Genomic DNA, 23,386 nt, shown 5'->3' with positions numbered 1-23,386 from the left:
CAGATGTTGGCTGCAGCTGGGGTGGAGATAGTGGGACATTCCCAGCCAGAGGCTGGGGTGGGGGGGAGGGGATACTGGGCTTGTGTGGATGGGTGGAGGAGGAAAGAAGAATATGAACGTGTGGTTGTCAATCCACCCCTACATACCCTGCTCTCCTTTCCTTTCCTTTTCCTTACAACCGCTGTCCTCAGCGGATGAGGATGTCCTTAGCCTTCTACTGTTCTCCGGTTTCTTTTGCAGAGTCGGAAGGACAAGGAAAGACCTAAGCAGAAGCACAAAAAACGCCCCGAATCTCCCACCAGCCTCACGCCACCGTCGGTGCCCGTCGCGGCTGAGAAGGTACCGAACGCTGAGGATGCCGGGGGAGGATGCGGGGCAGAGCGGGAGGGCRGCGGAAACCCCAGCGCCGGCTTTGCTGGGAGGCGGGAAGGACAACGCGGCAGAGCTGGGGAAGCGCTGCGGCCCCTCGCTTTGGTTGCCCGCTGGTCGCCTTCCTGCTCTCCCTGCCGGCCTCCACGCCGCTTCGGGCATTGAACGCGGCAGCTGCCTCGATTTCCGTCGGCGCCGACGACACGGTCACGAGGCTGAAATCCCAAGCGCCGGCCCGTTCTGCGGCAGATGCTCAGAAGCTCTCACCGAATAGACAAATACCCGTGCTTTGGCCTTTTCTGCTTGTAAAGAGCCCAGGCAGGTGGGGGCAAGGCAAGGCGCGTGGGGAGAGGCGTTATTCCTTATTAGACAAAGCGATATAGCTGGGAGGAAAAAACCAGGCAAGCTTACAAGCACGTCGGGTCTTCAAGCGCGTAGCAGAGGTACCTTCGCTGCGTGGCAATTAGGGACAACAGGAGCTTGAGTCTCATCTAGTAATAGTGACCCTTCACTAATTCCTTCCGCCTAATGCCCTCAAAGCATTTCATGTCCGTTTATCAGTGGGCCTGGTGATACTTCAGATTACCGCAGCAGGCTCCCAATTTCTGGGAAAAATCAGAGGGAGAGGTACAGCGAGGCAGGCTGGCTTGCTCCTGAGCTACAGAGGCAGCCCAGTGCCCCACTGTGGAGACCTGCCTGGACCCTGTGGGTTGTTCTGCCCTGATTCTGCCCCATGGCCAGGGTTCGTGGGACTGCTGGGGCATGGTCAGGATGTCAGTGGATTTCTGCTGTTCACTGCTGGAACCGTGCTGCTGACTTGGGCTTTTGCACCTGCCTATAAATCAGCAGAGCCCTGAACTTTCTGTAATTTGTGCCAGCTCCAAACTCCCGTAAAGCAGAATAGACACAGTGGAACTTGCCTCAGAYTTGTGTGGAACAAGGAGAAGGCCAAGTTTGCGCTTGTACCGGGTCAGGGAACGAGCGAGGTTACTCCAGCACCTTGACCTTTGGAGTCATACTCTCCTCTTTGTATCAGCAAAGTAAACGAAAGCAACTCCTTGGCAGGCCTGTTCTGGTACGAGTGAGAGTAGGACTAGGGCTAGCTCCTGCTGGAACAAATAAATATGTCCTTCTGTGCACCAAAATGCTACTTGGAGAGGCTTGTGTGTCTTTCCCATGGCAGAAAATGCCCAGGCTAGCCGTATCGTCGTGTGTGAGAAGCAGCGCAGGGACAGTGTGGAGGAGCAGAAGCTCCTGCAGGTCAGCACAGGGCTGTTTTGGGTTAGGCCTGAAGAGAAATTTCTGTGTTCTTTGTGAAGCTAAACTCGGAAATGGGGAAGAGATGCCCGTTAGAGCTGAAATGGCAAAGGTAGTCACGCAGGTCTCAGGTCGGGAGAAGCAGAAAGTTGCAGTGGGACAGGATGGAGGAATATCCTGAGCTGCAATCGCTCCTGGCTTACCTGTAATCAGGTTAGGGCAGCTCAGCTCTGACTTTTGGGAGTAGCAGAGCTGTCAGGAACTGATGGCTTAAGAAGATTATTTTCAAGCTAAACTGAAATCCAAAACCTGACTCTTGGCCAGCTCGAGCAGTGGTTAGACAATTACCCACTGTCTCCTCCAGAGCCCTGCCAGACTTTTATAAATAAGGAGGGAATGGTGTAATTCAGCTTTACAGGCAGCTTTCAACTCTTTGTAAGTTAAAATTTAGGAGATCCTAATTACTGTAGCTGTGCTTGAGTGACAAGGCTTTAGCGTTTCCTTAGGGAGTTATTATTAATCTTCATAACAGTGAATATGCTCCCTTGCTTTTTTTGTGCATAGATCTCAAAACATTGTTCTAACTCCTTGTGACTAAAGGGTCCCACTCTGGATCAATAAGAGCAGCTCAGCAGCCTGCTACAACCCTCTACAAACCCCTCAGTCAGTGGTCGTATGAGATTTTCTAGATACTTGCACAAGCGTAATGTTGTACTGCTTGGTCCAATGTAAAATCTTGAGCTGCACTAAGGTAGCATGTCTGTACAGGTTTCCTCTTCAAAGCCAAAACCATCTTTATCGTTTGAGGGTCTTAGTTTAGTAGTTCTTAGAGTCTGAAGRGAGTTGGAGTCTGTTCTTTTCTTCACCACTTGCTTGTTGTAAGATCTTGGGCAACTCTTTTATCCCTCCCCCCCGCCCCCTTGGTTTTCTCCTAGCCTGAGAACCACCAAGTTACCCAGTGAACCAGAGCATAAATTCCCCGGGGTTAATCCCTGCAGGTGACACGGTCACAGGTCTTCTGTGGGGAGCAGCTGGGTGAGAGCCAGCGCCCGTGGCCTGGAGCAGCAAGGGCAGACGGTCGTCTCCAGATGTCTGGGAGAAAGGCGCCAGCCCAGAGCAGCCATGCGGAGCCCCAGGAGGCTGGCGGAGCCCTTGGCATCTGCGCCAGACTGATGCTGCCAGCTCGCCGCGTCCCATGCACGGTTTCCGAGGTGGCACTGCATCCAGCGAGGCTTTGGGTTCCTGTCCCAGTGCAGAGGCTATGCTGGAGCTGGCGGGTTGGGCTCGAGCTAGCATTTTGGTGCCAGCAACGAGGAGGAGGAACTTTGCTTTCTACCTCCTGGTCCTCCTGTCCGTCTGGTCSAGCCTCTCCTGCTGCCTGCGAGTGACACTGGTGCTATTTCAGGCAAATCTCCCAAGTCACCTTTAGGGCTTGGGGAAGYACTGATGACAACTGGATTTTGAATGCTACTGGGCTGAGGAATTTCTCCTTGGCTGCTAGCTGCTCCCGTAAAGAGGCAGCCCACCCCGCCACATAACCTGTGTCAGTGGGACAAGTCGGCAGAAGGGCCCTGGCACCGCTCGCCCCACGCGCAGCAGGGGCTGTGGGTGCGCTGCAGGGGGGCACCAGCCACCAGGCCATGGGCGATGGCACCGGGACCTGACGCCACGCTCCAACCTGCTCCAAGTCTGGCCAGTCTAAAAGTAGCCTGGGGTTAGCCACAGACAGCTGGGTTCCAATATAAAATATGTTTCTTTAATTTCGAAATCCAGATTTATTTTTCAGTTCCAATTTTCACCTAATACGTCACCCACCCTGCGCTCCCCTCTTGAACCGTTTAGTTACGAAGAAGTATCTTTGATGTGGTTTCAGTCTTCCTCTTGAAATGAATTGTGCCAGACCTCTGGCTTGTACCAGATTTTTTAATGTCTCACTGAGTGCTTCCCTGCATCTTCTAGGAACCTAAACTCTATTAATATCTGACACCTAGATTCTACCAGGCCTCCTTGTCCCATCTGTGCAATGAGAAGCTCTCGCTGCCTTACTGCTCAGTGGGTTCTGGGGATAAATATGCTGAAAATACAGCGGTGGCCTCAGCTCTTATCTACACCGGAAAGTGAAACTAGGGTGTGAATTTACAGCATGCAAATGACCCTTCACAACACCTCTTCTGAGCTCTCTTGGTGCCTCTGAAAAGTGTCTTTGGGTGATGCAATTTTCCTTGCTCACAGRAAAGGGCAGGCAGCCGTGCTCGTGGGGGACAACACGGGTGTCCCCGCAAGGCAGCACGCGGAGCTGCTGATGTGCTGGAAGATCCCAGAGGTGCTCCTGGACTAGGGTGSGGATGGACTGTGGGGAGGTTGCAGAGAAAGGACTTGTGCTGGATCTGCAGCTCCTGCTGACTTTTGGGGAGTGCGGGGAAGACAGAAAACCTGCCCTCTGAGGAACAGCTTCTGCCTGTTTCATGAGACGCATCCAAGAGCTCCAAAACGCAGCCAAGAAGTGACGCTTTTGAAAAACCTCTTGGAAAGGTGGCATTAAARTAGTGGGCAGTGTGGGGCAGAGGAGGGGCTGTCAGCAGGGGAGGAACGCTGAGTCTCGCCGGGAAGTCCTGGTCTCTGCTCTGGCTCTGTAGTCGCACACCGCGAGACAAGCTCAGCACCCGGTTGTGTTCAGGAGCTCTCAGCGTAGCCGGTGCCCGGTGCTGGCTGTCCAGGCAAACGCTCCCCCCGCAAACGCCCCCGCGGAGCCGTCCYGCCGCTCGACCTGGTGCGCTTGCAGGAGATCCGCAGGGCTGCGAGCCGCCCCAGCTGCCTCCTCCCGCCAGCTGCAGACATCCTGAGCGCTTGTTGACACGCACTCGCACGTGCTACGTGTTTTGGGCTGAAACATCTGGCTTGCTCTGGGTTTTGTAACCGATGTCAAGGCCTCCCCGCAGCCATCAGGTGCTGGAGAGGGAGCGTAGCCAGGTGAGGGGTGCGTGATTGGGGACCCTACGGGAGGCGGGGAGGCTTTCCACCTTTCCCACTGTCGTCTGAGCTCTCAGCATCTACCAGCAGGCCTGGGGCTGGCAGGTCCCGGGAGCCTCTGCACCGCGCCTGGCTCGGGCAGATTGACAGTTGCTGTGATGGGGTGGGGGTTTGCGGGGAAGGCTAACGATTCCTCCGGCTAATCCACCGAAAATCAAAGCGTGTCTCAGCACGGATGTTTGYAGTAGGAATCCTAAGCCTTTTAGCATCCCTTGTCCTGACACGAGCAGGAATTTGCCAGTGACATCAAGGACTAGCAATCTGGTTGTCGGCCCATCTGTGTCTCCCGTCCCTGCCCGTAAAGAGCGGCAGCGCGGTCCTGCCCGAGCGCGGGGCTGAGGGAAGGGACATAGCACAGGTTGTAGCTCACAGAAGCACTTAGACGGGCCGAAACCTCCCAATGGAGACTCGTCTGACCTCTACCTAGCGATCCAGGCTGGAAAGGCACCTGATTCTCACCACGGTGCTTCGCTAGGGACCTTTGCTGCGCGTGGGCTGGAGGAGCTCCTGCCCTYACCGCGTTGCCCATCGTTGGCATCCTCCAGTAGCTGAATCCAGGGCAAAGCAGCTCTGTGTTTTCGACGCTGCTCCAGCCTCCCCTGCCCCTTCGGCGTTTCGTCGGTGGTTCCCTCTGGGAGCTCATCCCGCCACAKCAGGCGGCAAAGAGACGCTCTTCTGATTTCCCATCAATAAATTAGTGGACGAAGAGCTTGGGCGCTGCACGGCGTCACGGAGAGGCCAGGAAACAGGTAGAGCTCGTCGGGGGGGCAGCAAGCACCGGGGCAGGAGGTGCGCTCGGGTACCCGCCTGGCCTCACCTCGCTCCTCCCAGCTCGCGGGAATAGGCAGGAGTTTCCCGGGGAGATTTCCACCTCCAGCCAGGACGGCAGGTTCGTTCTGGTTACGTTTTTCACCTGGTTGCTTTAAACAGATCTTCAAAATGTAACTGCTGCCTCATTTTGAGAGAGATCTCCCCCTTCTTCAGCACTTCTCCCTTTTCTTTTCCCTGTCTGCAACACACACAAAACGTTCGTGCGTGTGCGTGCGTGCACGAGCACTCACACGTGCGTCTCCGCGCTGCAGACAGGCTGACAGTCCAAAGACCAAGGAGACCTCTGCTTACGCCCAAGGCAAGCAGCTGCATGCGGGTTTCTCCTGTCCTGCTCCCTCTAGGCAGCAGCGCTGTGCATGGAGCTTGCGGGCTCCGCTGGGCAAAGCGGAAAAGAAATAGAGGCACAGAGAGGGGAAGTGATTTAACGTGGTTTCGGTTTCCCTCTCTTTGCTCCTTGGTTGCAAGACTTGGGCCCTCGCCCCAAACTCAGGCTCTCTGGAACAGCTGCCAGAGAAGGGTCCGTTATGGTGAGGAAGGCTTGTTAGCACTGTGCGGATCCGTCTGCCGTGACCTATTTGGCAAACGCCGCTCTATCTAGCCGAGCGGTTGGCAGTAGGTGGTGAACTCCTGCCTCCGAGGTCTCTGGGAGCCTGTCGGGGAGGTCTGCGAGGTCAAAGCAGCCCCGCAGGTGAGCGTCTCCGTTCTGTTCCCTGCCTTCRGCTGGGCCAGCGCAGCCTCTCTTCCCTCCTTTTCTTTTTTTTTTTGTCTTTAATATTGCAATCAAGATTTATATCCCAGCTCAGATTTCCCCCTTCCACCCTGCACTAATTCATTACTTGCCCAGCACTCCCTTCTTGACACTCTGGATTTAGAACATGTCTTCTCACGTGGTTTCTCCCTGCCCTTCCGTGGCCTCGTGCACCTTGTACAGAGCTCCAAAGAGATGAATTTATGGGGGGGAAAATTTGGGGCTTTGCATTTCTGCAGAGACATGAGACATCTTGTCCCTGTGACTTTGTGAACGGTCTCAGCGCTTCCCATAGCCCCCAGACACTGCTCTCCCTTCSCTCCCCAGGCAGATGTGGAAAGTCGGAAAGATTTTCATGCTCCCTCTGAGATCGTAAATCAAGAAGGCTTAATCTCCTACATCCAGGAGTCTGTGATGAGAAAATACAGATTCCCCCGTCTCCCCCCTCCTAATTTCCACCACTCCCTTCCTCCTGTCTTTCATATTCCCGGCACATCTGGTGCGTGTTAGGCTGCCAGCTGTTGCATTGTGCAGAGTGATTAAACCATGTGGGAGGAATGGGGAAAGATTTTTATCTGGGCATTCATGAGTCTGCATTACAAGCCCTTTTTTCTTTAACTCTCCCCAAGAAGAGGTCATCTGCAGTCAGGGTCAGTGGCGTGCAAGAAAGGTGTCTTCTCTGTGTCTTCCTTTTATTTGCTTCTCAGTAAAAAATAAAAAGGTGTTTCTATTTACAGGTGTTATAATTTGGGCTGTGGCCATCACGTTGGAACTATATCTGTAATAGTGATTTGGTTAAAGTAATGTCTTGGAAGACGTGATCTTTGAATATTGTTTGGCTTTGAAGTAACGTGATGGTGAAGGTTTCACATCCTAGTGTGGGTCCTCCAAGGGACCTGGGTTTTGGTTTGTTCCATTCTCCTCCTGCTAAACTCTGACACTTCTCTGTCTCATCCCAGGCTCCTGGATTTCCTAGCATCTGGCCAGCCTCTTCTTTCCCCTTGCCTATCTGTCTCCTGTAGGCTTACATGGGGTTTGGATAGCATCTGTCTCTGCATGGTCATATTGCTCCAATAATACCACTGTGCAAAACATTTGCTGCAGTGGATTCCTRGGAAGGTCCCTGGCCCTGCTGGGGCTCAGCTAGAAGTGGAGGTGCTTTACTGGAGCTGCTTTAGAGGATGCATCAGGGAACACATAGGAACTCCTACTGCACTACAAGGAAGGGCAAGTTGCCCCTAAGTGGCATAGGCCTTGCAGGGAATATCACATCAGAGCGATGCAGCTGAGATATATTTTTGAATCTCACTCAGATTCAGATTTTGTTYGAGCTGAAGAACCCTCTAAAGGTGGATGCCCCTCTCTGCTGATAATGCAGAGAACCTGTGGTGTCTGCCCTGATTCCTGGTGCCCTGTTTAATTTCCTGCAGTTAGATGGGATCATGTAATCCACAGGTGTATAAAACCTGGCGCCTCCAAGCACCAGAGGAGAGGAACGTCGCTTTTCTCCCCGTTCTTGAGTAACATGACCTGACTATCACTTTGAGGGCAATTGCTTCTTTTAAGGGGAAATTGGTAAGAAGAGCCCCTGCTGTGACCACATCTGGCTTGCATGAGCCACCCCTCTGTTTGCTGTTTACTAGGGTTCCACCAGCCACCATGAGGGGAGCAAAGAGACCTCAGAGGCTGGCAGGTCGGAAGTGAAAGGCAAGAAGTCCTCAAGCCATGGCAGCAGCCACAAGGGGAAAAAGACGGGAAGCGGGAAAAGCTCGGCTGGCTTCAGCTCGGCTTCGTCCAGTGGGACATTTCAACCTGCAGGTAAGGGGCAAGGGAGAAGCAAGAGAGGGAGGGGTAAATGGGGTGGTATTTTGCTTTGCTCTTAGTATCTGCTCATCCACCTGCTCACCACCTCGTGCTGTGAAACTTTATCGATTGTTATTTCTTTAATCCCTTGAAGAGAAAGGGAAAAGTCTTATTGCTACTAACTCCATGCCCAGAAGGGAAAAATCAAGTCAAATGAGTGTTGCAGCTCCCTTCCTGTGCAGCCTGCTGCGCTGCGAGGGGAAACAGGTCCAGATGTCTGAGCGCAGGGAGGAGGGAAGGGACCCCGTGCACAGGCAGCGCAGGCAGCACCTGCCCTCTCCTCCCTAGCTGGTCCTGTCTGCTGCAGCGCTTTAAGGGGTTCCAGAGGACAGACCTGAACCAAAGCCTGATTTCCAGGTTGCCCTGAGCTTTGAGTCGAAGCCTCGCACGACTCCCATCTGCTTCGACCTTGCTGAGTTCTTTCACAGGCCGTCGCAGTAGCCACTAGCATGTTTCATCTGCTGGGAGCCTAMACAAGGCTGGAGGGACAGCAAGGATGCGGGGCAGAGATGAGCACGTCTGGCTTGGGTGAACCTGCTGGTGAGCACCTCTCGTGCCTAGCAGAGAGCGTCGGAGCAGCAGTGGGAGGGACCGGGGGCTGGAATGTGACAGATATCCTGCAGCTCCGTAGCTGGCCAGTGCCAGAGGACCTGCATTGCAATGATGCTCCTGTTGCCTCATGGGCTGAGGCACTGCCATGATGGGCTTTCTTCCATCTCCTTCTTCTCTACTTTCCCCTAGGCACCTCCTGTAGCTCCTTGCAGTGCTCCCAGGACTTCGTGACATTCCCCAAGCTTGAGCAGGAGGATGAGAAGTACCGAAAGCCTGTCTCGTCCTCTTCTTCTTCCCACTGCTCCCCTCTGTATGAAGGCCAGAAGGGGGACGTTTTTGAGCAGAAGGTGATCTTCTCAGGCTTTGGCTCCATCATGCGTTTCTCCACCTCYGCGGTGAGCCAGCAGAGAGGCCGTGATGCTTCCCCCGTGGACTACAAGGCCTCAAACCCTGTGAGTGGCCCTTCAGTAGGGAGCAGTGGGGCCAGTGCTAGCAGCAGCAGCCACAAGCGCATGCCTTCCCTCAGCATCGAAGAGGGAGAGGTGCTGAAGGAAAAGAAGCACAAAGGTAGCAAGAAAAACAAGCATGGGCCTGGCAGGCCGAAAGGGGGCAAAAGCAAAGAGATTTTGGGGGCCCAGCTGGCTGGGTCTACATCCACCTCCTCATCACCCTTCTCCGGGGGCTCTCTTGTTAGCTCCAGCATCGGCAACTCGTCGCGGTCCTTCAGCCACACAGGGAACTTGCCCAGCCTCAGCATGGAGTCCCCACTGCTGGGTTCAGGTATGTTACTCCTTGGGGCTCCCGTTCTGCATGGTTCTTCCTGGCTTTGCTCTTTCCACTATCACATTTGGCTGGTGTCAAACCCTGTGTTGCCCAGGGTCCAGTCCCTTTAATTCAGTCTGACGAGCTATAAAAATCCTAGTCTGGATCTCCATTTTCATCTTAGAACCTCGTCTGGGTCAGCTTTCCCTCTCTTTGGAGCTGGGCTACAGGTCTGAGCTGGCGGACAGTTCAAACCCTTCTTGCTCAAGTGTTGTTAAGACTTCAGCTTCCCAGACCAAACTGGAAAAGCCACACTCATCTGGGGGGGATGTGTGGCAGGAAAGGGTTACGGCAGTGGGCAGAGGAGGGGCCTGCTGCTTGGGGCTGAGGTTTGACACTGTTCTGGCAGCAGAATTTGTCCTCGGTCTATTGTGAGTTGTTTGCAGATGCTCCGATTTAGGTCAAATTGGGGGGGGGGGAAGGTATAATTTGGTKGTGTGCGCCTGGGAGCGGTGGCCCATTTGTGTGCACTGCTAAGAGCTGAGAGAGGAGAGGAGCGGCAAGAATTGATGCCACTTCCCTAATCATAACCTTGGGCCGTATTCTCCCCTCCCTCGGAAGGGGTGTTTCGAAGGGGAGCAGGGCTGCCAGGTCCCGCGGTCCTGCTCTCCCGCTCTGCTCTTAAGCAGAGATGTTGGCAAGGCTCCGGAGGACCAGGCTTTGGGCGCTGCCCCCGCTGCGTGCCTGAGCGTATGGGGAAATCGGATGGGTCCCCTCCCTCCGCAGCTATCTCCTCGCCCTTCCTCGTTTATCTGGCCGTGCCACACCTCCGTCCGCGGGCATCGTGGAAGGGGCAGGCTAGCTTGGCAAGGGTATGGTCTCCTGGCTAGAACAGGCAGCAGGCAGTGGGACTCGGAGTCCTCCACTCCCTTCTGCCACCACCTTGTGCTTTTTGGTGAGTCACTTTATGCTGTGGTTTCCCTGTCGGATTGTATTGGGTTGTGGTGAGCAAACAAGGAGGGACAGGGGGAAGGGTTACACGACTGAAAGAGTATCAGATACCTTTTAGCAGAAGAGCTGCGGGTTGTCAACGCCCTCGCTGCAGGCCTGGCTGCGAGCTGCTGAAGTACGGGCCACGTTGGATCCTGTGCACCGGTATCACCCTCCCATTCGGAGATCAAGCCTGGCAAAAAGCCAGTGGCCCCTGGGCCACCGCTGCCCAGAGGCTGCTGGAGGGGAGCGCTCGGCGGAGAGCCTCCGTTTTTGGAGGTTTCCTCTCTCTGGGAAAATGGAGCCAGAGGTTCTCTAGATCCTGAARAACTGATTGCCCACCAGAAGAAACTCTGGGAGAGGTGTTTGCCCTGCGCTGTCTGACCAGGGTGGGGAGGGCACCCGAAATCCAGGCATGCTCAAAGCTCCAGGCTCAGTGCACTTCTTTCCACCCCTAAAACTTCACCTGGGGCACACAAGGCTCAAATCTAAACCTCGGAAGGACTGTTTCAGCCAGTGCCTTATCTTGGAGCCTATTGACGTAGCAAATTATGCTGATGGAGTTATTGCGGTAGAAATTCAGYGGTGCAAACCCTGAATACAGATGCTTCTCTGACACAGGCAGGCTTCTTGCTGCAGCGGTTCAATCTGCTGATCAGACAAGTCAGGCCAGCTTTGCCCTGGGGGGTCTGTAGAGTTCCTCCACCCAAAAGACGTGGGTTGCCTTTTGGGACATGCTGCAGCGTAGCCTGTGCAGGGGGCCCTGGGTGACAGCTCCGTTCCRGTAACATGCAGTAGCTCACAGGAGATGGTCCAGTCGTCCCTGATGGCCTTAAATCCATGAATGCCACGAGTGGCGTGCTCTAATGCCCATCTTCTCCCCTTGCCATTCTTTTTATTTATTTATTTATTTATTTGCAGGSATCTACACCAGTAACAAGGACCCTATTTCCCACGGGGGCGGAGTGCTCCGAGCTGTATGCAGTACACCCCTCTCTTCCAGCCTGCTGGCACACCAGGGTACGTCGTCTCTCCCACAGCTCAACCGGTCTCCCTTTGCTAGCACCATCCCAGCCTCCTCTTCCTCGGTTTCTACCACGCAGGTAAGAACATCAGGAGCAGGGCAGGTGAGGGACTGTTGTTCAGAAGGGCGTTGGACAGTCTGGTCGCTGGCAGAGCAGGAACAGTTTGTGGGCTTGGAGGAGTCCCTTTTTCCACTTGGGAACAGTGTTGTTATTCCTCCAATTTGGTTGGAGGGAAGCTGCCAGCTGCATCTTCCCTTCTGGTCAGTGGAAAGGTGTCGGCAGCTGGGCATCACGGTCCACGTGGCCCGCTCCAGGGCGAGAGGAACTGCAGCCTGAAAGGGCCCGTTTCGCTGCCTGTAACGCGAGCGCGTTTTATGGGGCAGAGAGAGTCAGTTTTAGAGCCCCAGTGATACGCAGCTCATTCAGGCCGCTTGGCTCTGAGATGGGGCTGGGAACATTTCAGCTGCCTAGTGAGACTTCCAGCGAGATGTTTTTAACACTCTTTCTCATGACCAAGCCGGGTTCAAGAGTCAGGAAGAGATGGAATAATGCAAAGCATTTTCCTCCAGCCGTTCAGAAGTCATTTCTCCCTGTGCCTCTCTCTGCTTGTTTTGCCACGTAGGTGTTCTCACTGGCAGGTTCAACGTTCAGCCTTCCCTCCTCGCATATCTTCGGAAGCCCCCTCACGTCTGGGCTGTCCATCAACCCGCTCTTAAATCAGTCGGAAAGCAGCCGGGCAGGTATGTGAACGGGCAGGTATGTGAGTTTGGGCTTCCGAAGGGGGCTCCCTGGAAGAGTGGAGACCGCTTGGCGCAGGGGGCTCCAGCTCCCCTCCCCGCCCGCTCCCTGCGCAAGCTGCGGCTGGGAGACGGGGACGGCGGCTTCCCCCGCTGAGCGGAGGGGGCTCGTGTCTGCCTGAGCAAGGTCCTGTGAAAGCACCTCTGCTCGTGGGTCAGCTGGGCAACGTGTGTCCCTGGACGCGTAGTGCGAAAGTGCAAAAATGCCAAACCTTCTCTGCAGAAATTCATTGCCATTTCACACACCAAAGCCGTGCAAACCTAACAGAAACTACCGTGACTTGTTTTGTTTTGTTTGGCATTATTTGCTTTTATAGGAAGACTGCTAAAAATAAGTTAGAGGGKTTTTTTTTAGTGTTTGTGTTTTTTTCTTTACTCAGAGGTATCTTGCACTCTAAATTTTCATCTTCAGTTTCTGTTTTGAGTTACTTTCTGCCTTTCCCCTCTGGACTTGTCATGAGATGCAACAAAATCCACTCTTTTCAGCTTCCAAACATGAATGTGCCAACACTGAGTTACTTAAAACTGCTCATTTTTTCCCACCAAGGCAAATTCATTTTCCTTGGAAAGTTGCCTGGTTAATAAGCAGGATGACTTGAAGCATCATAAGATTTTTCTCCCCTCCCCCCCCCAAAATGGGCTGGATTATTTATTTATTTTTAGCAGTAGCTAAACAAATGCCCTCCTGATCATCTGCTGTTACCGTTAGCGGTGTGACTGTCTCATGCTCCCCGAGCCCAGCTTGGGGGCCAAGCGATCTAAAGCCCGCAGTCCTCTTTGGATCATCTGACGCCGGTGTGCCCGTGTTTGCCTTCGCAAATGTGCACRCCTGCATGTAACTGCACGAACGAACGCGTGCGCTTATCACCCGTGCAGGCCCGTGGAGGGTGTCTGGGTGTCCGTCCGGGTGTCCCTGGCAGTACTTGGTTCTTAGGCCTCCTCCCCTGGAGAATTTTGTTTCTGCCCGAGTGCCGGGGAAGGTAACTATAGGACTGACCCCAGTGGGAGTGAGGGTCCTCGCATGGGACCGTTGAGTCAGGAGTGATTCAGTCACCTGGAATTAAGGAAAGAGTGGGATGATTCAGAGGTTTATTCTTCCCTGATGACAATYCGCAAGAGAGGAGATGACCCACTGCCGCTTCCCCTCGGCTGTTACTTGCCAGGGTGCTGGCAGGAGGAGTCGAGTGACCTTTCAGGAGTAGCCCTGTGGCTCGGGCACGGCTCGGGGGCTCAGCTGCCTGCGTTCTGTCCCAGCCCCGCAGCGAAGGGTGGACGAATCGTGTAGGCAAAAGCCAACATACAGAGTGCTCTAAAAAGCCTCATCCTTAGYTTCCATTTCCAAGATTGCTCCTCTTGTTTGACTGGGATCTTGCAAGCTTCAGGGTGTCTTTCTCCCAGGTCCAGGCAGCTTTCAGAACTGCTCCTGTTGTTTGTCACCTTGCAGCATTTCTCCATYACCATCTCCTCTTGCTGGAGCTAGTGACCCAGAGAGTGTAAAGCCAAATTCACTTTTTTTTTTTTTTCCAGGAGGTTTAATTAACCTGCATTAAGCTTCCTGYGTGGCCATTTGCACTTAGAAATGTGATGTTTGAGTTAATGCCAAATTGCTGAAAGGGAGGTTGTGAARTTTTAGGTAATCCTGCCATATCTTTAATTCAGATTCACTTTTACGAGAGTGTCTGTGCAAACAGATTCTGTGTAGAAATAGCTTTTGTTGCAATAGCATTTGTGCTCTTTACAGTTTTAGTGTAGGGAAATGGTGTTATCCTGTCTTACAGATGGGGGAACTGAGAAACTGTTATCACTGATGCAGGTTGATACCAGGGTGCCTTTGGCAGTGCAAAAAGTTGGATTCCTATCCTCCCACTCCTTCAGCTACTGTCTAGTTCTTCCTCCCACCACTTGTCCTGGATCCTGTCTCATTACGATGACAAGCCAAATACATTTATTTTCTGCAGTCATCCTGCAGCCTCCTTTTCATACTTGAAGCCTTGCAAAATGCCATCTCCATAAGATAGTTCAGTCATCTCCTGGTCTTCTAGACAGTAGGATGGTGTTGGCCAACAGATAATTGGATATGGAGCTTAGAGCTCCTTCAAAACAAAATCCTGTACATGCATTTTTTTGCTTGCAGGCCAAGGAGGTAAATGTTAACAGTAACAAGCAGACAGTCAAAGTTTAGCTGCGTGTTTATTTGGTTCCAAATGAAAACTATTGTGGTGAAGATGCAGATAATGACTGTGGATATTTTTCTACGGGGTAAGGTGGTCCTCAGATGAAAGCAATGCCGAGAAGCGCTACTCTAGTCTAACTGTTTCCAGCCTTCTGGTAACTGGTCCTTGCTGGAGAAATTGGGAAGGTTTCATGCCTTGTGATGTCCTCAAAATCAGACTTGCTGGCCTTGCCTCCACATAGCCTCGCACTGTTGCCTGGGAACTGCTGCTCTCAACAATATGGTCACCTCCAGGGATTGGTGGCTTCTCTCCAGAAGGGCAAACCAGTTATAATTCAGGGCCAGGAAGACGCTCCCATGTGGATCAAGGGGCGAGGATCCACTCGTAGCTGTCTGTAAGGGCTGCTGATCAGCAGCTGCGTTTACTTGTTCCCAGCAGTAGAAAATACTGCCAATAACTAATGCCCTGTTCAGGGCATTACACTGTAAATCACAGTGCCTTGCAGTGTTCCCCGCAGGAGACTTCCTGGATTCTTGCACATAAGAAATGTCCCTTATTGTGTGAAGAAGAGGAGGGGCAAGCCAGCCAGCTGGTGCAGGCTGTAGTCGCAACATCTGACACGTCCCAGAGCGAGGGGAACGTGTGTTTACTGGCTGGCAAGACACTGAGGATGGAAAGCAAATGGCAGATAAATTCACTTCACTTTGTGATTTCTCTGCAGCTGGGAGAYATCTCGCACGTGCACCCTGGCTCTATTGCCAGCACTAGCATGTCCCAGCTCCCCGGGACAGAGATGTTAGGGAGATCTGACTGTGAAGATAGTTCCTGGATTTAAGCACTTAAGTTCCTTATTTAAGCGTTTTAGAAAGGAGCTGAGTCTCTGGAAGCTTTGGAGGACTCCAGTGTTTAGAGAGAGGGTCCTGGCGGCACTGGGTTGCGGTGGCACCTGGGAGAGCTGAGTGGGGCTTTGCACGAGCCTGATCCATCCTCGCGGGCTCCGCGGGGAAGGCGTTCTCCTTGCTTTGGGGCAGGGCAGCGTGGCTGCAAGCTTCCGGGGGCAGAGGCCAGCTCTCGCTGCAGGTTGTGCAGCGCCTTGCGCGCGCTCTGCGCGCCTCCGATTTGCACCTAACACAGCCGTAGCGATGGTGCCCGCGCAGGCAGCGGGTGGTGGGATTTGGATTTGGCCTGCCTGGTTTAGCTCATGCTGCGCTGCCCGACAGTGACCTTCCCAGTGTGACCCCCCCCCCGCGATGTGACACGCGGTGACACGCAGCCCCTCCTCCGCCGCCTCCCACCCGCGCAGAGGCGCATGCGGGGACCGSGCTGTTATGCAATGACGGCGCCCCGAGCTGCTCGGTGCTCCCATCTAGCGGGGACCGCGGCGCTCGCCGCCCTCCGCCGCAGGTGACGAGCCGTCCCCGGCCGGCGGCACCTGCGGAGCCTGSACACGCGTGGACACCGTGCCTCTCTGTCCCTCTCCCCACCCAGAGCCCGACCTGGAAGACTGCAGTTTCGGCTGCCGAGGGACGTCGCCCCAGGAGAGTCTCTCTTCCATGTGAGTGTCCTTCAGGAGTCCTCCCCTGCCGCGGGGCATGGCAGTGTCACAGCATCTGCGTGGGCACAGCTGTGCCCCGGGAAGCCGTGGGGTGACACAGCAAGTAAAGAGAGAGGGACTTGGGGAAGTGGAGGCAGCTCCTTGGTGCAAGGGGTGAGGTGGAGGGGGAGGAGGCAGACACTTGCCTTCCCAGTACAAGCTGAGGGGCTAACGGGAACGGAGGGCTCCCGAAGTGGAGCAGAGAAGGCTGGGGCTAGGAGGGATGCTGTCGCTCCCACGGTGGGGCAGAAGGGAAAAGAGGAGGGCAGGTGATCCCTCCTGGTGCAGGCAATGGAAGTGCCTCTGACTTCGCCCAACCTCTGCCCAGGTCCCCCATCAGCAGCCTGCCAACCCTCTTTGACCAGACCGTGTCCTGCAGCAGCAGCGGGCAGCTGGAGAATGTTCCCCAGGCCACCCCAAACATCGAGCAGCTCCTGGAGAAGCAGGGCAATGGGGAAGCCGGCGTAAACAGTGAGTCATTCAGGGCATGGGCTGTGGGAGGAGARATCCTTGTGCATGTTTGTGTTGATGCCAGCTGGGATTTTGCCCACAAGTGGAGGAGCTGGGTGGGGGACAAAGCACTAACTTGTGCCAGGGGGAATAGTTGGCAGCAAGACTGTGATCTGGGGGCCAGGCTGCTCCCCCCATATGCTCTAATTATGGTACCCCCCTGTGGACCCCCTTTTCCTCTTCCCTCCATCCCCCCATTCTCTTCCCCCGACCCTGTCCCCCTTCCCCCTTTCCGTTCCCTGCAGTTGTAGAAATGCTCAAAGCCCTGCACTCGCTGCAGAAGGAGAACCAGCGGCTCCAGGAGCAGATCATGACTCTAACAGCCAAGAAGGAGCGTTTACAGCTCCTCAATGTCCAGCTCTCCGTCCCTTTCCCAGTGGTGACCACCAGCAACGGCCCYGGCAGCCAGGCCCAGTACATCCTGCCTCCCAACGGTGAGGGGGTCAGTGGGAAGCATCTCCGTATGCTCTTTCGTAGTAGTGCTCCCCAGGGCTACTGGGAGGGGTGTCATGGAGGGGAGGATCTGAGCAGCCGTTTATCTCACTGTAGCTGCAAAAGATGTAGCTATTGGTGGTCCGTGCTGTCCCCTGCCGTTGCTGTGTCAATATTGGGCTCCACTCCTGACTCTCACTTCTTTCCTCTTCACAGTCTGCAACAACGATTCCCTGAGCGTCAGCAAGAGCCCCCCATGCAAGAACAGCTTTGGGATCGAGAACTCGCTCTCCACCTCCTCTGAGGTACACAGGTCACCATATCCCCCAGCCAGCTGGGGAAGGGACTTGGGGAGGGAACAGGGAAACGCAGTCCTAGTACCGTGACTTCATATCCAGCTATCCTTGTAGTATAGGCACAGAAATTAGGTTTTTCTCTGAAATTCCTAATCTTCAGTTCCTCTCAGTGCTGAGGGCCTGAGTAGAGGGACTGGGGCTGGGAACGAGAGGTGAGAATGCTTGTAGGCTCTTCTGGCTGCACCCTTAGGGATCTAGCGAAGCAGGTCCCTAGGACCTATAGGACCTCTCTGAGCACACAGCTGCACTTGCATTCACAGCCCCCTTTCCCACCTCCGGCTCCTGATCCTGAAGCATTCCTGGAGCTGATCTGATGTTTCACAGGCTGCCCCAGTCCGACCCTCTTGTGTCCGTTTCTCCCCCAGGACCCTCATTCAGGTTGCCCCAGCAGGAGCAGCTCTTCCCTGTCCTTCCACAGCACTCCTCCACCCCTACCCATGCTGCAGCAGAGTCCTGCCTCGCTACCCCTGCCCGGGGTGCAGCAGGTGAATGGCCTGGCCAGGGTGGCAGGCAGCGGGCTGGGGGGAGGCACCACTGCCAGCCACAGCCTCTCCACGGTGCCCATGGTGGACGGCCTGATGGGGACCCTGGCAGGAGGCCAGCAGATGCCCATCAACGGGATCCTGGGGAATCTGAACGGCGCTCAGGCCGCCCAGGCTCCGAGCGCGCTGACGCAGGCGAGCGGGCCTCCGACCTTGCAGCTCTCCACCAGCCTGAGCAGGTGAGGATGAGGAAGGGGAGCTCATGGGGACAGCCCTGCCCTCTCCAGCAGAGGCTTAGCACTGTGAGGGAGGGAGGCCCTGTGTGCGCAGGGCCAAGACGGGCTGCGCTGACATTTCCTGCCCTCCTCCCTTCGCAGCGTGCCCAGCCTGAGTCCCCTGACAGAGCAGCAGCGGCACGTCTTGCACCAACACGAACATCAGCTCCAGCAGCTTCAGCAGCTCCTGACTTCCCAGCCACTTAATCCAGTAAGTGTGCCTGTGGGTGCCTTTTATCTGATGAGCTGTTTAATTGGAAAGCCTTGGAGCAGGGAGCAGAACCTAGGGCTCCCTCCTTCACATGAATCCCCTGCCCACGGGGCTGCAGAGCCATGTGCCTTTTCCTTGGCTTGGGGCAGCTATGGGTTGAGTGAGAAGAGCTTCAGACAAGAAGCTGGGCCACCTCCTGGAGGGGGCAGGTGGGGATTTGAACTTCTTCTTACAAAGGAGGTCATTTAATCTGAGTTTCCCACATCCTGAGGGAGAGAGAACATAATAGCACTAAGCAATCAAGTAAAATCAGGAGTRCTGGTACTCCTCTGGCCGTCTTTTCCTGCTGTCATGACCACAAGGGTCTCTGGGCTTGCAGATGCACTGAGGCCCATGGGAGAGGAGGAATTGGCTTGAGGACACTGCTYGAGTTTAGAAAGACATAAGCACTAAATTGGCTTAGTCCTGAGGCAGTCAAGCAGTGTCTGGGCACATTGAGATGGAGAACTGGAGATGCCGGGGGACTTGTAGCATGTAGGTGGCTGTGTGCTTTGGGGTCAGAGAAAGGAGCAGGCAGCTGTTCTGAGGATCTTGGCTCTGTGCCTTCACCCTCACTAATAAAATAGCAGCCCAGTCCCAGGGTCTTGCGAGAGTGACTGCATGGCTGGATGGTAAACAAGCTCTGAGTGTGTAAGGAATCCATTCAGTCACCCTGCAGAAACCTCCGTGGTGTCCCTGCCCTGCAGTCGAGCTGCACGGGAGTGTTAACAGTTCCCGTCAATGAAGCTATGCTAATTTATCTCCCATGAACTTGGCCCATTGCTTTGGATACATTTCTGGGTCAAGCTATTTATAACCCGGGAAAAGCAAATTTCAAAGGGCTTCTCTTTACAGCAGTTGATGTCACTGTGTCATCAGCTGCCTCCCTACGGGTATGGAAACAATGTCAGCTCTCAGCCTGCTGTATTGGTCGATGGTTGCTATAGTGATTTCCGTGATTTGTTTGGATTTGAGCATGTCCCTCCCGGTGCAGGTGAGCCGCAGCCCTCCATCTCTGCAGAGTCTGACTCACCTTTGCTGACCCCGTGGGACAGGTTGAGCCCTGAAGTGAGATGAGCTAGGGAAGAAAATTAACGGCCAGGATAGAAATTCAAGGAAGTAAATTCCAGAGATTGCTAGAGATTTAAAATCTGTGAATCAATTGACTGGAAAGAGCTGAGTAGATCTGTGTGCCTGCAGGTGTCTTGGTCTAGGTAAGCTAATCTCATGCTTTAGGATACAACAGGGCTGGAAAGGTTGGGAGCCCAGGCTGTTAATGAGTACGAGGCAGACTCTTCCTCTCCCTACCTATAGAGATGCAGTCAAGGGGGCTTTTGGCTGTCCCCAGAAGCATTGCTGGGGATGGAGTGTGCTGATGTTGGTCCCAGCTTCTGGCTCATTTCCTTCCCTTGGAGCAGGTGTCTCATGTTCCCTGAGCCCTTTTGTCCCTCCTCTGATGCCAGCTCTTCCTCACCCTTCCCTGTAGGAGCAGCAGGCCCTGGTGTTCCAGATGATGCAGCAAATCCAGCAGAAGAGGGAGCTGCAGCGGCTGCAGATGACGAGCTCATCCCAGCTGTCCATGACCAGCCTCCTGGCAGCCACCTCGGCCCCTCTCCTGCACTCCAGCACCAGCGCCCTGATGACCTCGGCCACCCAACCGCCCCCTAGCAGCAGCTCCCTCATGGCCTCCCTCTCCCCCCAGCAGCTCAACCCTAGCAATGCCCTGCTGGCTTCCCAGGCCACCCCACCGCTCAGCACTCCTGGGAACAGCCTCATGGCTTCAGGGACAGGCATCCCACCCGTCCTTACAGCACAGACTAACCCATTTCTCAACCTGCAGGCTGATGGCAACACCCCGAAAGGAACGGTGCGTATGCTGCTAGCACTACCCTAACCCCACTGAGCTTGTGGTGCTAGGTGCTGTACAGACCCAGGGAGAGATAATCTGCACTGTAGTAAACTTAGGGGATCAAGGGGACACCTATGCAGCAGCCAGAACACTGCACTGGCTTTGCTGCATCCCTCACTAGACAGTGTCACGTCCTGATCCTACCCCAACAACTTCCGTAGGGTCCAGACAGGGTCATGGTAGGCGCGGAGGCTCCCAGGGTGCCCTTACGTGTGTGTGTGTGCAGCCATGCACCAGGCCTGCTGCAGAAGCAAGGCAGAGACAGGCTGTAGGTTCGTCTCCGTTAACCGTCAGACTCAAATGGGACGGTGCTCCCCTCGCAGTGCTGGCCCTGCTGGGGCCTCGCGATGAAACGTAAAGGTGACTGCGTGTTGAAACCCTGGGTTAGGAAGGAGTCTTGCACCAGCCAGCGTGTATAGAGAGGTTTTCAGCCTCTCTTTAACACAGCCTTATACTGGAGCACCTCCTCTAGGGACTGGTGGTGAAAGCATCCCTTTGACCTGTCCCCTCCATCCCTCCCCTGGCCTACACCTGTACCAGAAGGCCTGGCCCTGGTTGGAGACACTTAGGAGCCAGAGGCCAGGACTGAGGGGCCAGTCCAGCCTGAACTGGGCAGAGGGGAAACTTGGGGCTCTCTGCTTTCAGCTGGTGGAGTCGGAGAGGTTGTGGTGAGCAGGGCCAGGTCAGCAGCACAGCAGGGCTCTCTGCTTCTGCTCCCTCGTGTTGCTGCCTGTCCAGTACTGATACCTGTCTCCTCTACATCTCTTTTTCTGTTTGTTTTTTAAAGAGCATGAATGAAAAGGGAGCTCCTCTTACCCAGGACAAGGGCTAAGCTCCCCCCTCACCCTGAACAAACCAGCAGCCAACTCCTCTCAACCAGGGGAATGTGGCTTTCCACAGTCAGCAACTTTGATACTGTTAGAGCAATGAGCACAAGGCTTCCAAGAAGCATTTCCTGCCGCTGGGCAATGCCAAGAGGTGCTTTGGAAGACAGTACGTCTCTGACCAAGCCCTGGTATCGGGAGGAGCGAAGGTGGGGGGCTGCCTGCCGCCCTGGTCCATGCCACACATGCTCAAAGTGAAGCTGTGTTTCCGTGCAGAGTGGAGGAGAGCGTTAACACCAGATGCCTGCCGGTCTCCTCCCTGCCGTGAGTGCAAGCGTGGGTTTACGTGTGCATGTAGCCCCCAGGCTGAGGCACTAGAGACCATCAAGCATCCTTGGCCAAGACCTTGGTGGAAGGAGGCCTCTCTGCTGAGGACTCTCCATTCTGCACAGTGCAGAGGGATCTGGCAGTGCCCTCGGAGGCAGCACTGGATGTGACGCAGCTGGGGAAGAGGGACATGGTGGCAGTGTTTGCATGGTCTGCTTTGTCCAGATGAGGAGGTTAAAAAGAAGTCCTGTAGCTGAGATTTCTCACCTGCTTTTCATCTGCTGGGCTCTTAGGATGCTTTTGTCTCTGTAGCCATCATATGAAGCCCTTACACATCAGCTGGATCCAAACCCAGCCTGAAAAGACATGAGAGCAGTGGAGCGAAGGGTGAGGATTGGTGCTTAGGGAGGTGAAAGCCGCCTGCTTCTTTAAAGGACATTGCCACATCTGCTCTGCCAGCTGCTGTCGGTTCAGCGCTGTCCTTCTCACGTGAAAAGCACACCCCTGCTCCTTGTGCCGTCTCTCACTCTTTCCTTCCAGAGCCCAAAGCTACAGCTTGCAAAAAGGGGCTGTAGCCAGTATTACCCCTACCCTAGCCAGCTTCAGAAGGTGCATTTGAACCTGACATTCGTCTCCCRTGCCTAAGCTGGGAGACAGAAATGTCACGGGTGGGAGGCACGAGGAAGAGTCCCAATAGCTGTTCTTTCTTACCCACCGTAAGAAGTCACTCTAGTCCAGCCAAAAACGTTCTTCCACTGGTCTTAGGCACTTGAAAAAATGGATCTCTAAGCAATGGGAAAGTTACCAGTCTCCCAAACTATGACATTGGACGCCTCGTTTGCTTTCGCACCTTTTGACTTAACTCCGTCTTGCAGCCYGGGAGCCTCAGCAAAGAAACCTGCTTCCTCTGAGACTGGATGCGATGGACTGAGTGCAGGACAGGTGGGGCAGCCCCGAGGGAAGGGCAACATCTACGTCAAACGTACGAATCCTCCTTCCCTTCCTTGTCCCCTGGTTAAACCCAGATCTCCTAGGGGACAGGCATGAAGACTCCAGCTAACAGAAACTCTGAGGGTCTTTTAAAAAACAAACAACAACAAAAAAACAAACAAAAAAGTTGTGAGACCTTAATGGATATTTTCAGCACATTCCCACTGCCCCTAACTGGTTTGCACTATTCAAATTTGTCAGCAGTGGGTCTGTGCTGATAGTACAGAAAAGCTCTATAGGCGAAACTCATCTGCTAAATAACGTCCTTTTTTTCCCTCTTCTTTTTTGGGGGTGGTGGTTGGAGGGATATTATCACCACAATGGTCGAATAAGGCTAAAAGGTGATAAAATACCCTTCTGATCTCAGCCTCCAGTTCTGTGAACGGAGCAGAATATTGCTGTCTGCTCAGAAAAATATATATATATATATTTATAAATATATATATATATCTAATAATGAAAAGCTGATGTTTTAACAATGTCAAGAAGCTAATAGAAGGTTGGAGATGGCAGCTAAAAGTGAAAATGCAGAAGGAAAAAAAAAAAAAAAAGCTTTCTCTCTTCCTCGCAGTCTCTGCAGTATAGACCCCGACAGGAGCGCCTGGACACGTGGCTCTAGCCGGCGCATTCCCCGTCCCCAGCCAGCTCCTGTGTAAGTTGAGGGCCAAGATGTGCCAACTTCTACCAGCCTGATACATTTACAAAGCGTTAACAATACATCGTACGATATTTTTAGTCTCCAATGTTTTAACATTTTTTTTCCCCTCCCTGTCCCTGGAATTGCTCTGGCACAATTGTGTACTTGCACTTTTTGGTCTCCCCCCTAGCCGTGTTGTTCCCCCTCCCTCTGCAAGCCGCGGTGCCATCCAGCCTGCCCTGTCCCCGCGTCGGCGTGGGCTCTGCGCCCGCCGCGGCGCTGGGACCTCGCGCTGCCCAGGCGCGCCGGGGCCGTGTCGCAGGGAGGCAAATGGGTCTGTGGGACCTGGGGGCAGACGTCCCGCGGTGATGAGGTGCTGGTTTGGGTCGGCAAGAGTATGGA

The 23,386-nt window shown here is 54.3% G+C and overlaps 1 protein-coding gene across 1 annotated transcript; it reads left to right on the top strand.

The window, feature by feature from the left end:
- Positions 1-210: 210 nt before the first annotated feature.
- Positions 211-23,276, top strand: MLLT6 (MLLT6, PHD finger containing; the record flags this gene model as incomplete). The annotated part of the gene is made up of 13 exons (XM_085316135.1): positions 211-339; positions 7,879-8,053; positions 8,840-9,430; positions 11,324-11,505; positions 12,050-12,167; positions 15,887-15,953; positions 16,321-16,463; positions 16,748-16,936; positions 17,151-17,239; positions 17,656-18,011; positions 18,150-18,258; positions 19,784-20,164; positions 20,994-23,276. Coding segments are annotated over 13 exons (2,574 nt in total), but the record flags the coding sequence as incomplete, so codon positions are not given.
- Positions 23,277-23,386: the final 110 nt, after the last annotated feature.

This window comes from Rhea americana, unplaced genomic scaffold, assembly GCF_003343005.1.
Source record: "Rhea americana isolate MKP2758 unplaced genomic scaffold, rheAme1 scaffold_452, whole genome shotgun sequence".
Lineage (NCBI taxonomy): Eukaryota > Metazoa > Chordata > Aves > Rheiformes > Rheidae > Rhea > Rhea americana.
Note: the sequence above shows the minus strand (reverse complement) of the source record. Positions and strands in the feature narration are given on the sequence as shown.